General features: G+C 39.1%; 1 protein-coding gene across 3 annotated transcripts in view; it reads right to left on the reverse strand.

Annotated features, from left to right (window-relative positions):
• Positions 1-15,651, reverse strand: part of ablim1a (actin binding LIM protein 1a) — a 133,856-nt gene that overhangs the window by 28,771 nt on the left and 89,434 nt on the right. For all 3 annotated transcript variants that reach the window (XR_013818412.1, XR_013818413.1, XM_079842559.1), the window contains exons 3-8: positions 9,649-9,832; positions 9,415-9,527; positions 6,614-6,740; positions 6,446-6,539; positions 3,014-3,101; positions 42-94 (exon numbers count right to left, since the gene is read on the reverse strand). Coding sequence is in view for 1 of the 3 variants with exons in the window: in XM_079842559.1 (XP_079698685.1) it covers positions 42-94; positions 3,014-3,101; positions 6,446-6,539; positions 6,614-6,740; positions 9,415-9,527; positions 9,649-9,832 (659 nt within the window). In the remaining 2 variants the exon portion in view is untranslated. The remainder of the gene's footprint in view (positions 1-41; positions 95-3,013; positions 3,102-6,445; positions 6,540-6,613; positions 6,741-9,414; positions 9,528-9,648; positions 9,833-15,651) is intronic.

The following is a 15,651-nucleotide window of genomic DNA, read 5'->3' on the forward strand; positions in this document are numbered from 1 at the left end:
TGCAAAATCAATGATACAAAATGACATGGAAAGGACCGTACCCGCTGTCTCTCCTCGCCGCTATGTTTACAGCTTGGATGCCAAACTGTTGATCCTGCATAAACAATGAAACAGATAAATATAAGCCATCCAAGACAACCAGGGTAAGAGGCCACATTTAGAGTGAAGTCATGTGAATTGTGACAACGCATAGAGAAGAATTAAAATGAATATGTACATCATTTTCAGAGGTGACATTTACTATTGACTATTGATTTACTATTGACAGCTAGTCATTTTTTAATTCTCAATTTCTAGAGCATTGTGGACATATATTACATTCGTTTTAAAGAAGGTAAAGGAGTAGTTCACTCTAAAATGAAAATGACCCCATGATTTACTCACGCTCAAGCCATCCTAGGTGTAAATAGCCACTTTTTCCACTGGAGGAACTTTCCCCAGGAACTAGGGACCTTGGGTGGTACTCGGTGTGGCTTTACCGCAGAAACCAGGGTCTAAATGAAGTTCCGGGTAAATATTTCCCACTCAAAATGGCCCTGCTCGCGAGGTACTACTTTTTCAAAGTTCAGGAACTTTCGGGGGTGGGACTTGGGCGCTGAACAAACATGCTGATTGGTTGAGTTCACGCAGCATTTTGATTGGTCTACTCAATGCAGCATTTTATAAGTCTGTTGCAGATACGGTGCGTGCAGTAAGAGTTGTTTGCTATTCGAATCAACAATGGAGTTTAAAAAATACGACCGATGGGCCGACGATGAGGTTCAGGCTTTATTAAATTTATTTGCAAAGGACGAAATCTAGTGGGAACTGTAAAGTCGTGTGCAGTCCTACATCACCGGACTAATCTTCACGGTACTTTAGACCGCGATGAAAACGTAGATAGCAGCAGGTCTGGGGGAAAAAAAAGTTCCTGGGATGCTTATGAGGGGGCTTATGACTTTCTTCTTTCTGATGAACACAATCGGAGTGATATTAATAAATTGTGCCAGTCTGCTGAAAACTCATTTTACATTTTTAAGTTTAAAATATGGATAATTTCTTACAAAACCCCATCGCTTCACTTCAGAAGGCCATTATTAAGCACCCGGAGCCGTGTTTATGATGGATGGATGCACTTTTTTGAGCTTCACACTCAATGGACCCCGTCCATCTAGGCCTTTTGCAGAGCAAGCGCCGATCTAAACGGTGTCTAACATGCCACATTTCTGTGCAAATGCTGGTGTAAGCATGGCATGACAGAATCATGCCCTCTGTCTGCGCAGACCACTAAGCTGCCTGGTCTTCCACAAGGTGATGCCATCGGTCAGGGACAGGGTTGATGTTAAAGACATTCATGTCCCGCTTGACAACATCCTTAAAGCGGAGCTTGGGTCGGACCTGAGGGCGGTGTCCCACAGCTATATCCCCATGGAAGATGGACTTTGGAAGACGTGCATACGGCATACATGGCCAATCCATCTGAGACATCTCCTCCGGATCGCGGTGTACATGTCACTGCTGTTAGTGAGCTTCAGCACGTTGGTGTTCGGGACCTGATCCATGACAGGCCAAGGATCTGTCGTAGACAACGGAAGTGAAAAGCATCAAGCTTCTCAAGCTCCTGCTGCCGGTATGTAGGCCACGTTTCACTTCCATATAGCAGAACAGAGAGCACACAGGATTCATACGCACACCTTTACTTTGAGAGAAAGGTGGCTGTTGTTCCAGGCGCGAGACTGAATTCGCCCAAAGGCGAGGTTGTTGAGGCACGACCGATCCTGGTATTCAGTTCAGCATCAAGGCTGTTGTTTGCTTTCAGGGTTGAGCCGAGATAGACAAATTTCTCAACAACCGACAGCACTGTGCCATCGATGGTGACGTGAGGGGGAGCAGGAACGTTCTGAGCCATCACCACTGTCTGCATAGAGCAACTCTTGCACAAGGATGCCCTTCACCCTGGTTCTGGCCCTCAGACGAGCCAGGCTGAAGAAGTTTAACCCGTCACTGCCATTATAAAGCTTGGAAGAGCCAGGATATTTATTAATATAACTCAGATTGTGGTTATCAGAAAGAAGAATGTCATATACACCTAGGGTGACATGAGGGTGAGTAAATCATGGGGTCATTTTCATTTTAAAGTGAACTACTCCTTTAATACTTTAATTAAGCAAGGATGCATTAAATTGATCAAATGAGACAATAAAGACACGTATAATGTCACAAAAGCTTTGTATTTCAAATAAATGTTTATCATTTGAAATTTCTATCCATCAAAGAATCCTAAAAATCTGTTGTGATTCCACAAAAATATTAAGCAGCTCAACTGTTCTTAACATTGATGGTGATAGATGTTTCTTGAGCAGCAATCATGTGACACTGAAGACTGGAATAATGATGCTGAAAATTCAGCTTTGCATCACAGGGATAAATTATATTTTAAAATATATTCAAACATAAAACAGTTGTTTTAAATTGTAATAATATTTCATAATATTACAGATTTTATTGCATTTTTGACCAAATAAATGCAGCCTTGGTGACAAGAGAACATAAAAAAATATTTTAAATGGTATTGCATTTTGTAGTGTATCATTGTCTGCCACTATCCTCTAGATACTTTACATACGACTACAATATTAAAAAAACTAGTCCCAAGAGTCATTCAAGTCCGATTTATCCTTCAAACTCAATGTGCTCAGCAAAAATGAAAACAAAAGCATCATTGTACACCAAAATATACTATTTTAATTGATCTTGCTTTATATTATTTGAAGTATAATTATAATAAATACATTTGGTCAAACATTGTCCAGCAATTAAAAAGCCTTTAAAAAAAGCCATAAAATATACAATTCATGCTTCATTACTTTTTGGCCTTGTCCACACTAGTTCAAGTACAAGATCTTTTTGACAATGCATAGATTAATACTAATAACGCATCTTTTTCTCTTGTTTTGGCCATCCGTCCAAACGGAGACTGTATCATGCAGAACAAATATATATATGTGTGCTGTCTGCACAGGCTTAGACCCACCTTGCAGGTACATCTCCTCTCCTTCTGTAAACATCTGGTTACACCTGCTACAGCGAGCACAGCTGGGGTGGTAGTGCTTGTCCCCTGCCTGTGGAGAAACGAACACATCACAATATGTACTCACTCAAGTTAAACTGTATAATAACCATTGCAGTCAGATAACTCAAACAGCCTGTTACTAAGAAACTGATGATTTGCATGTGTATCATGTGAGACGACTTATATTTTATTCAAATGACCAGAATCAATGAGCTTATCAAATAGAATACAGAAATATTCTGTGTTCACAGTCTCTCTTTACAGCGCAGAAACGTTTGAGCTATCCTCATACACAAAAATCAGTCTTAAGAGAGACTTACAGGCCCTGTGTAGTTTTGTGATCTCAAACTACTCAAAGTCCTTCTGTTATACGCCAGAGCAGAGATGCACCAACACATCCCATTATAACGAACAGGAAAAGCTTAAAGTGTGAAAAGAAAGGGCAAGTGTCTCTCGAACAGCCAATCAGATTCAATTAGCCGGATGAAACTTCCTGTTGCAATATTGCGGAGTCTGCTGTGAGCCTGTTGTGAAACTCTAGACGGTTATCTGTGAGAGATAGGATGTGTGTAACATGCTTTTGTGCTGCAGGCCTGTGTCACAATCAGTGTCTTTTGGGTAACGCTTTATTTTGATGGTCCTTTTAGACATTCTGTTCACTATAAGGGTGTTCACACTTGTAGTTTGGTTCAGTTTGTTTGGAAGCAGACCAAGACCCATTTCAGCGGTCTCGGCCGGCTTGTTTGGTGCGCACCAGGGTTCAGATCGCAGCGTTCACACTTATTCAAATTAACCACACTAACAAAGCAATCGCACCAGGGTTCGTTTTAATTTAACCAAACATGTGAAGTGTGAACACGTAGCAACATGGCACCTTCATGTCAACTAAGGATGTGTTCACACACCAAAAAAAGAAAACGATACATTTAGTCCTGGTTCGCTTAGCATTTACATTGTCATTTTTAACACCGAACCTAAAGATATGGAAAAAAAGCTGTATATTTTGCAACAGAACTTACCAAAACAAGTGTGCTGGACTAAATGAGCTTGTACATATGATGGTGTTTGTTCAGCTAAGAACTCACAAAGAGCTTCTAAAATTTGTAAAGGAGTCAAAACTGCACCAGGAATTCCACAAACGAAGATCTGCTGCAAGACGACAGCGCTTTTGACGCATGTAACAAACTGTACTGGGCAACACATTGCAACTATAGCGAGAAGAACAAGGTACACTTAAGCATTCTGTCCTTTTTAGGGTCGCATCTTTTGATATCCCGTCCTGTTTTTGGTTAATTTAGATGTCAATTGAATTATGACACTTATTCAAATGAACTGCACTGGAGCAATTGCAAAGAATTTGTTTAAATCGAAACAAACTTCCCAAGTGTGAATACACCCTCATTCTCATTAGAGTATTAGTAGACTGTCTGCTTAAAGGAACACCTAGAGTTAAACAGTTGAGTTTTACCGTTTTCGAATCCATTCAGCCGATCTCCGGGTCTGGCGGTAGCACTTTTAGCATAGCTTATGTAACGGAGGCCAGCTAGTAGTTGCTGTGCGAGTAAACCTCACTCCTCTGATCTCAAGAGACGCTCCAGCGACTGACACTTGATGATACAGCCTTTAGCGTCCGACTCTCATGCCGGCGGACCCGGGTTCGAGTCCCGCTTGAAACGGGAGGGTCCGCTTGTTTGGTGCGCACCAGGGTTCAGATGGCAGCGTTCAGACTTATTCAAATGAATCACAAACAAAGCAAGCGCACCAGGGTTCGTTTTAATCGAACCACACCAAAAAAGAAAACGATACATTTAGTCCTGGTTCGCTTAGCATTTACATTGTCATTTGTAACACCGAACCTAAAGATATGGGAAAAAAGCTGCCGGCGGACCCGGGTTCAAGTCCCGCTTGACCCAGAGATCGGCTAAATGGATTCGAAAAAGGTACAACTCAACTGTTTAACTCTAGGGGAGTTGGAAAATGAGCCTATTTTCAAAAAAAGGGGAGTGTTCCTTTAACTATCTGCTAACACTTTATTTTGATGCTCCCCAACTGACATTCTACTGACCATAAGTAACTTTGCAACAGCATGCCAACTTATTCTACTAACCCTAACCATAACAGTCTACTAAAACTCTATTGAGAGTTATTTGACATGTAGGTGCAACGTTACTTATAGTCAACTATAATAGTCTAAAGGGGAACATCAAAATGAAGTCTAACCATCTTTTGTTGTGGGACATACAAATGTGTGCTGTCAAGTGATAAATATACTGTTCATGTTGCATGTGATTGAAAACAGTGATTCTCAAATGGTAGGTTCGGACACCAATATCTCAGGTCAGTTCTGAAAGATATGACCCAGACAATATTATAATACTTGCAACATAGATAAGGTTTGTGCTGATCAGAAAGTGTTTCATGCAGGGAATTATTGGCTTATGACTGCATGAAACAACAATATAAACAAAACAATTTTCGTAGTGTGTTGGGTTACCACTTGATGAACGCAATATTCTTTCCTGTGTTGACATATTTCCTATTCAAACAGGAAGTTGGACATATTCTGAGGGTGTTCATTGTTTGCTTAAGATTTAAAGCTGCTTACTGTTGAAGCATTAGATCGGTGGTAGGGAATCATAATTAACAGGACATTCTCATTCACTTTATTTTTATGGGCCTTTTAAAACATTCTGTTGACTATAAGAAACGTTACACCTACATGTCTTCTAACACTCATTAGAGTGTTAGTAAAGTATTAGTAGACTGGTAGGGTATATTTAATATACATATAATTGCAAAGTTACTTATAGTCAGTAGAATGTCTGTTGGGGAGCATCACAATAAAAAGTTAGCAGATATTAAGCAGACAGTCTACTAATACTCTAATGACTGCTAGTTGCAAAGTTACCAACAAAAGGGACCATCAAAATAAAGTGTTACTGAAAAATTGTATATGTCCCTACAAAGAATATATGTGAATTTTGATATATAAATCACCTCAAAGCCAGTGTTCTTTTAGTATTATTTATATATTATTAAATAATATTTTTAATCAGCTTTTATATTTATTTTAAACTAATTTTAGTTTAAGTTTGAGTCATTTTGTTATGTGCTTTTGTCATTTTTATTATACATTTTCTATATACTGTAGCTTTTTTTTGTAATTTTCAACTTGAGCTTTTCTTAGTTAGTAGTCAAGGCAACATTTCTAATTGTATTTTAAGTTTTATTTCAGCTTTACTTCAATTGATCAAAAATTACTTTTAGTTTTTTTTGCTCAAAGCTACACTGCTCAAAGCTATAGACATGGACTAAAAGCTACATACAAATTATTTCAAAAGGTCAGTTTGTAACCAGTCTAGAACCTTAAAACTGTGTGTGTGTTTTCCGTACCTCCAGGACCTTCCCCGTGATGAATTGCTGACACGCCTCACAGTGCACTCCAAACTGGACCTGATAATCTTGCTCACAGTAGGGGGCGCCGTCTCTGTGCACAGAGAACAAATCAATGCATGCAGTCACCCACCATATTGGATGGATTTTGTGTTGAATGTGTCTTACTTGCTGATGTATTCTCCAGTCAATACTTTGGTACAGGCCTTACATTTAAAACAGCCCAAATGCCACTGACTCTCGAGAGCCAACAGAGCCTGACCATTCTTAATATCTCTGCCACAGCCCGCACAACCTGAAACACACACACACACACACACACACACACACACACACACACACACACACACACACACACACACACACACACACACACACACACACACACACACACACACACACACACACACACACACACACACACACACACACACACACACACACACACACACACACACACACACACACACACACACACACACACACACACACACACACACACACACACACACACACACACACACACACACACACACACACACACACACACACACACAAGAAAAACTGATTTGCCTCTAAGACTTACTCATTTGTTTCTTTTTCCTTGATATATATTTGGGTACTAGCAATGGTCTTGTTCCACTACACATCAGAACACTGATGACTCAAACAATGGTTTTCATCATTGCTGTATTACACCCATTATCTTATCTGCCAGCTATTTTTTTCTTCTTCTTCACATTTTACTTGTTACTTTATAGATGAAAGAAGATCTTTGGCTTTAGTAGCCAAGCTTAAAGACTTAAGAGGAAATAAATATTAATTATTTATCATTGTAGCTGGATCCTGGCCAAAAAGCCCCCAAACATTCGGAAACAGTGAACAAAGATGGATGGAGTGTCTGAATAATTTACAGTTTCACGTGTAAATTCGTGCCAGTGCATCTCTAAGTGGTTTTACAGGATTTTATACAATCACTTAACGTTAACGGCTACTGTTGAGTTGTGGCAGTTACTCTTATTATAGTTAATGTACACTGATGGGATTTTTTTTCTTTCATAAGTTTAAATGTTTGACCATTAAGGAATTTAATAAGCTACTTTATAATGTTTATGCAAGTTACATAATGAGAAAATGTAGTATGATGAAAAGTGGAAACTTCTTCTTGATTCCTTCTGGCTAGAAACTTCTCTGGGCCCAGTTGCATAAACTGCTAAGACTCTTACAAGTTAGTCAATAATGTTCTTCTTTAAGACTTGTTTTTTGTTTTTTAAAATGTAGATATTGGTTTAATTTGATACTGAAGCCTGATTACCCCGAACTAACTGCTAGTTGGCCATACTAGTTCTTAAGAGACAGTCTTAACATAATGGCAACGGGCCCCTGGGTTTAAATTGAGTAAGATTTTAGCACAATACTTGAACTCAAAAGTTATAGCTATGAGAAATTTTAAATAGTATACAAGGTGTACACAAAGATATGTGTATAAAGAAAATGAAGCCTATTGCACTGTGATATTATTTTCATAATAATGAAACACAAATTTTTAATGAATCTAGATGCTTTACTTTTGATTTTACCCATTATTCTCTATAGTGATCTACTGATTTTTATGGATTTTTACTTAAATATAGCAGAATGTTGGAATAAATCTGACGGGTGTCGAACGACATGAGGGTAAGTAATTAATGACAGAATTTTTTTAATTTTTGGGTGAACTAACCCTTTAATACTTCTTTTTTTTTTTTTAAACGCCGTATTTTTCTTAGATTTTACCTTTATTCCACACCGCTGTCTCCACTGTCCTTTGAACGGCTCTTTTGCTTCCTGCTTCTATGAAGCCCATCCCTCCGAAAAACGCAATGGCCTTAGATTGGTTAGATGGCCAAATGTAGTTTGTAGTTCTGCAACAGCTCTCTCTCTTTCGCAATGACTGCGACGTGGCCTACCCACTTTGTTGCGTGTTCGCGGGGGCAGTGTTCATGTTAATAGCAAGGGTTTATGATGTCACCAACCCGGGAAGAAGCTTGTTGTGGTCCAAACCGGCCGTTTTTGTAGGCAATAAACTGCCATAACTTTAAAAGACAATATCTCCGTTTGCATTGAACTTTCAGCGCTGTAACTTTGCAGATACTGTTTATGCTCAAGCAGCAACATTACACACCAATTAAAGTTAAAAAAGTGAAATCGAATGCAACCACCCCTTTAACATTTGAAATAATTAATATTCCCCCCACAATGCACTAATGGGAATGAGTGGAGTGTCTAGGCAGAGGCTATTTACACTAACTCTGGACACTGATGTCTGATTGGGCCAGACAAAATTACGGAAGACCTTTTATTGTCAACAGCAGAAATAGTGTAGAGGTTAGACATGTGGCAGAAAGTTTTGACGCAAATCGACCCGAATCCGCCTTTTGCCGACCTCACTCTACTCCTTTTTCCCTTATCACATATCAGATCGGAAAGGCATTTATTTTCAATAAAAATGAAGAAAATATTCGAAAAGTGTAAATAAAGTGTCTAACGTGTGTTTAATATATATAAGTGTTTATCGTTTAGGGTTAGGGGCAGGTGTAGGGAGGACCTTATAGTCCCAATATGGTACCATCCATTTAATAATTTTAATAAATATAAGCATTTACACTCTATATTATTATTGTATAACGTTTAATGTACAACAACACTGAGGTGCAAATAGCATCTACCAATATTATAAGTATCTAACTACTTTTTGCAAAGAAAATAGGCCTGTTGCTCTTTTTACATAGTGTAAATAGATTTTATTGCTATTTTCACTTAGCGTAAATTAAAAACTATTGCTATTTGCACTTGACTTGAAATGTCATGAACAAAAATATTAATGTAACTTTTTCTAGCTTTTGGGTTGAAATATGACAAATCTTGACTGGTTTTGTGACATTGACTCGAGGTTTAGATGTGCTATGGCTTCAGGTCCCTGCACTCACTGCTGGGTCCGGCGACGTCTTTGGTGGGTCCTGGAGACATGGGCTCTGCACAGTACTGACACAGACAGTCTTTGCCATTGAATGTCACTCTGTCTCCAGCAGGAAATGGTCTCCTGTAGGTCATAAAATATACGATCCCTGTTAAAACTCCTCCCAGTGTCGGGCTTATACCATAAACCACAATGTCAGTGACTGTATAATGTTTAGTGTGTGCGGGTTTCCTTAGGCTCTTACTTGCAGACAGTGCACACAAAGCATGCTGGGTGGTAGGTCTTTCCGAGCGCAGTCACCACCTCCCCCTCCACGAACTCTCCGCAGATGTTACAGCGGGTGCCGTGGATGCGCTGGTAATCCACAGTGCACAGATATTCTCCATTCTTCATGAAGAATCCTCCCTGAGCCAGATCGCAGCCACATACTACAGCAAAACACACACAACCGTTCAAATGCTGCTTCTTATAATCAAATTCTTATGGTGTGTAATATACATGTACAGGACTGGCAGTGTGTGTGTTTTTGTGTACACACACACACACACACACTCTCACCAGCGACTTTATTAGGTACACCTGTTCAACTGCTCGTTAATACAAATATTTAATAAGCCAATCACATGTCAGCAACTCAATGCATTTAGACATGTAGACATGCAGTGTATCTCAATTTGCATACTATCTTTCCTAAATAGGCCTAGTACTCGAAAATATAATTAGTACATCCCAAATCTAGTTTTCGTAGTACGTTGAAAAGAGTATTCCAAAGACCGGATGGTCTACAATTTCCGGTTCGATTTTGAAGTGCAGATCGATGCACTCTAACGGCTAATATTGCCCACAACCCATTATGAGTTGGACGAGGATCCTGTTAGAACTACAAACACAAATAAAAAACTACAAACATGATGGCTGTGCGAGGTTCCGACAGTTAAGTAGAGAGGTTTAGAAAAAGGGGATCGAGTGAATAATTATAAGTATCTAACCTGATGAAAAAATATGTATTCAATGTTATCCACATTATATATCATCTTCAACAGCATTGAGAACTTTTGACATGATACGTTTGGCCATCTTTTAAACGCATCATCATATTCAAATTGCAAACACATGAGGGGAGTCTCCGCATAAAAGTCCCATGACTGGCAGATCAGCTTCCTACTAAGTTTATCTCCGTTACGGTAGGAAATTAAATGAAATTGAATGTGGAGGATTTAAATTGTGACAAGATGATTGACAGGGCAGTTTAAACGGTGACGGATGCATGTAACTAAGCAACAGAGCTGTCCATTAAAGATGACGAAGTAGTTTGTCCCAAAGCTTGTCTACTCTTCTGCTACACACTCAAAAGTATGTACTTTTTCTTCACAAAAAGAGTATATACTTTTAGGACGTAGTAGAAGTAGGCGAATTGGGACGCAACACTGGTCAAGACGACCCGCTGAAGTTCAAACTGAGCATCAGAATAGGGAAGAAAGGTGATTTAAGTGACTTTGAACGTGGCATGCGTGTTGGTGCCAGATGGGCTGGTCTGAGTATTTCAGAAACTGTTGATCTGCTGGGATTTTCACACACAACCATCTCTAAGGTTAACAGAGAATCAACCAAAAAAGAGAAAATATCCAGTGAGCGGCAGTTCTGTGGGCAAAAATGCCTTGTTGATACCAGAGGTCAGAGGAGAATGACCAGACTGGTTTGAGCTGATAGAGAGGCAACAGCAACTCATATAAGCACTCGTTACAACCAAGGTCTGCAGAAGAGAATCTCTGAACGCTCAACATGTCCAACCTTGAAGCAGAGGAAACCACTTCTGTCGGCTATGAACAGCATGCTACAATTCACACGGGCTCACCAAAACTGGACAACAGATGATTGGAAATATGTTGCCTGGTCTGATGAGTCTCGATTTCTGCTGCAAATTTGGCGTAAACAACATGAAAGCATGGATCAATCCTGCCCTGCCGGCTGCTGGTGGTGTAATAGTGTGGGTTTTTTTTTCTTGGCACATTTTGGGTCCCTTAGTACCAATTGAACATCGTTTAAACACCACAGCCTACCTGAGTACTGTTGCTGACCATGTCCATCCCTTTATGACCACAGTGTAGTAATCTTCTTATGGATATTTCCAGCAGGATAGCGCGCCATGTCACAAAGCACAAAAAATTTATACCGGTATATATTTGGAACAATAGTTGATGAGTGAAATTTTTAGGTTTAACCTTGATTTTTTTAAGGGTTATAATGACTCCTTTGTCATACATTCCTCTTCTTGTAACAGGATAGTGCAGCATAGTTGGTGCACTAGGAAAAGCAAGTGTAAAAATAAACCTCAGTGGAGGACAATGGCCAAAGAGAAAACATAACAGTCAGAAACCTTGAAATGCCTAATCTGAACCAACAGGCTCTCTGAAACACATTTAGAGCTCATTGTGTTTCATTTTAAGATCTTAAGAGCTCTATCAGCCACTTTCTGTTTTGGAGTCTTGTTGTCCAAACTATTTTTCATGGTTTTCCGCACCTCATCCTGGGTCCCCGCGGGCTGAACCGCGGCCGTGACTGATGCAGGATGTGCGATTTACTGAGAGAAAGAGCGAGTGGAAGTATAATAGATGTGTACAATGTGTACGTAGCGCACAGTAAGGCTCTGCAGTGCTGTTATGTAACAGACTTCAGTGATTCTCACAGCCTTCTACACAATCCGCTCCGATAAAAAGAAACTTCTGCAGGGCCGTATGAGGACAACACCACCCTAAGCTAGTCTCATGAATAAAGCGAGATACATTATCATTATAAATATGCAAATTATATGTATTTCTTTTAATAGTGAAAAATATTCATAAAAATAAGATTTTTACTGTAGAAAAAGTGGACCCACTTTATATTAGGTGGCCTTAACTATTATGTACTAACATTTAAATTATTAATTTGATACAATGCACTTATTGTGTACATACATGTTTTTACATTGTACTTACAGTTATAAAATTAACTGCATGTATTACATATGTAATTAATTTCTGTAGTTACATTTATAATTACGCTGTTTACACTTCTCTTACACCTAACCCTACCCTTAAACTTATCCATACCACCACACCTGTCCCTAACTTTACCCGTATCCCACCTCAATATCAGCAAGTGTTTTGTAATACAATATGAACACAATAAGTACATATTACTTATTTGTTGATGCAAGTACATAGTAGTTAAGGCCACCTAATATAAAGTGGGACTGCAAAAGTTTTTAAGGGCACCTTTAACCCATGTAAAACACATTTATTTTAAAAAAAATATTCATCCCAAACAGGTTTACAACAACATGAGGGTGAGTAAATGACAAAAACATTTTTGGGTGAACGATCCCTTTAAGTTAACCTGCAGTTACAACCAATATCAATCTGAATGGAATAAACGATATGACGAAAGCGTCTCCTGAATCATTTGATGTGATGAATAAATGAATAAATAATGGGCTTGGTAACAACGTCCTTTGACACATTTCCTACAGTCTGACTTTCATCTCTGGATGACCCAGACACAAAAGAATTCATTAACTCCAAGATTCAGATATTAAACTCTCATTCAATGTGATGAGCTGAGCTCTGTATGCTTTAGCATTAAAATTACATGCGTTTATATGCCTTTAAGAAGCAGAAGAATGATTATCTAGAAATTAGCTAAATATAAACTTAAAAAATAGATATGCAATTGGGAAACTCCAAAAATTTGAATGTATGAATTTAACTTTCTGTGATTTTATTTATTTTTACTGCATTAGTGTAGCCTGACGGGCCAGACCCAAATTAAAATGTTGGGTCTGGGAACACTCCATTGGCAGGGCTCAATCCGAGGGGCGGGATAAACGGTTGTCTTTCAAATTCCCTCTGCATGCAATAGGATAGCACTACAACCAACCAGAGCAACGAAGAAGGTGAAGCGGAGCTAATTGATAGATTAAACTTTCGCCATATCCAGTCGGCAAAACTCCGAACACATCTTCCTTTCTTACGAATGACTTCAGTGCCGTTCTTTGTTCTTTTCTCAAAGAAAAGCTTAACTCCAAGTCTTCCAGAGTCGCGGCCAAAGACGATTCGAAAGACCGCTGTTTGCCAGCTTCTTTGTTTACGAGTAGCACTCGGAACCGCGGCAACTCTGCCGTTAAGCCCGCCCAATGACTTTATACACGATGTGATTGGCCTGACCAGAGTTTGTTTTTTCCAGCTCACAAGCCAACAGAGAGTTGCTAGACGACCCTGGCTCCAAATTAGATATGCTGCCGCTAGGGTGCATCTAGATTTCTAGGCTAGCATTAGTTGACATACAAGTAAATTAAAACAATTAAAAATGCTCTAAAATATACATTTTATTTTCCAAAAAACACTTTTTTTTTTTTATACATGTTGGTCTTAATGTACATGATTCAATGGTAGATCACATTATGGAAGGTTGTGTACAAGTACATAAATGAAGAATAGAATGATATAGTCGTCTGTGTCCTGCTCTATGATTAGACTGATTAGATAGGCTGATTATTATTATACAGATTTACAGTAAGAATGACATAATCCCTGAGGGTGGTGAACACAAAGTAGACGCTTAGCTCTTACACTGATTATCTGCCCAGATTACTACGTCATGTTCAAATTCAATTCAAATAGCTGTGAGGGTCGATCCAGAGTTGTCTGAAAAGAGTTTATTATCTCATATTCATTATCACCTTGCATATTTAAAATTCATAAGCTGTTAAATCCCTAGTCTAAAATAGTCACTCTCCCTGAGACAGTGTCAGAGTCTCTGTCTGTGATGTATTAAGAGGTCAGTGAGGCCAGAGAGAATGACATGAACTCAGTCCTGTCAAGCGCATTTACATTGAAAAACAATGGAAAAGTAGTGCAGTGGAATGGAACAACGCATTCTGTGTGAACAGACTTATAGCCCTGTGACTGTTAGGAAAACAACAACTATAGGCCAATATACTTCCCAAATATACGTTTGGATGCACTTGACTGAATAATTTTTTTTCATTATCTTAAAAATATGAATCTTAAAAATGTTTATGCATATGCAGGCAATTAGTTTTGTAGAATTAAGTTGTTCAGCATACAACAATTGGTCCCACTTTAGTTAAGGGTCCAATTCTCACTATTAACTAACTATTTACTACAACTTTTGCCTCAATAAACTCATAATTACTTCTTATTAATAGTTAGTGAGGTAGGTATTGGGTAGGATTAAGGGATGTAGAATATGGAAAGAAGCCATCAATATGTGCTTTATAAGTATTAATAAACAGCCAATATCCTAGTAATATGCATGCTAATGAGCTACTAGTTAATAGTGAGAACTGGACCCTAAACTGAAGTGTTACCCAACATTTATATCACGTTTTGGTCACTACATAATTCCCATACTTCCATTTATTTCATAGTTTCGAATGTGACAAATAGTATTGATATAGAATAAGTATGTCCAAACCTTTGACTGGTAGTGTTTACATGGACAAGGCTACTTCCATTAATTAATCCATAAAGTTGTCATGTGCTACAGAGATGTAGCCTAGAAATCTAATTTGTAGCCAGGGTCGTCTAGCAACTCTCCATTGACTTGCGAGCTGGAAAAACCAAACTCTGGTCAGACCAATCACATCGTGTATAGAGTCGTTGGGCGGGCTTAACATAATGATGGCAGAGTTGTGACGGTTTCGCATGCGACTCGTAAACAAAGAAGCTGGCGAATAGCGGCCTTTCGAATCATCTTTGGCCGCGACTCTGGAGTTAAGCTTTTGTTTGAGAAAAGAACGGCACTGAAGTCATTCTTAAGAAAGGAAGATGTGTTCGGAGGTTTGCCGACCGCATACGGCGAAAGTTTAATTTATCAACTAGCTCCACTTCACCTTCTTCGTTGCAGCGCTATCTATTGTGTGCAGAGGGAATTTGAAAGACAACCGTTTATCCCGCCCCTCGGATTGAGCCCTGCCACTGGTGAGTTCCCAGACCCACATCTTGATGGCTAACAGCGATGTGCAAAAAAGAGCAGATCGTACATCATCATAATGCTGTTCTCTGTAATTGAAGTTGTACAGCGGGACAGAGAGAAAGTCTCTGGGTTAATTGGATCGCAGCTCAGGCATGACAGGATTTATTTTGTAATGTAGGATTATACCCAGGTCTGCATCAAGTGCTACTGACAAAATAGTCTGCATAATCTTGAGTGTTTTGCTAAAAGCAGATGGATTTGGTGGGCT

Source organism: Gobio gobio (assembly GCF_949357685.1).
Source record: "Gobio gobio genome assembly, chromosome: 18".
Taxonomy (NCBI): domain Eukaryota; kingdom Metazoa; phylum Chordata; class Actinopteri; order Cypriniformes; family Gobionidae; genus Gobio; species Gobio gobio.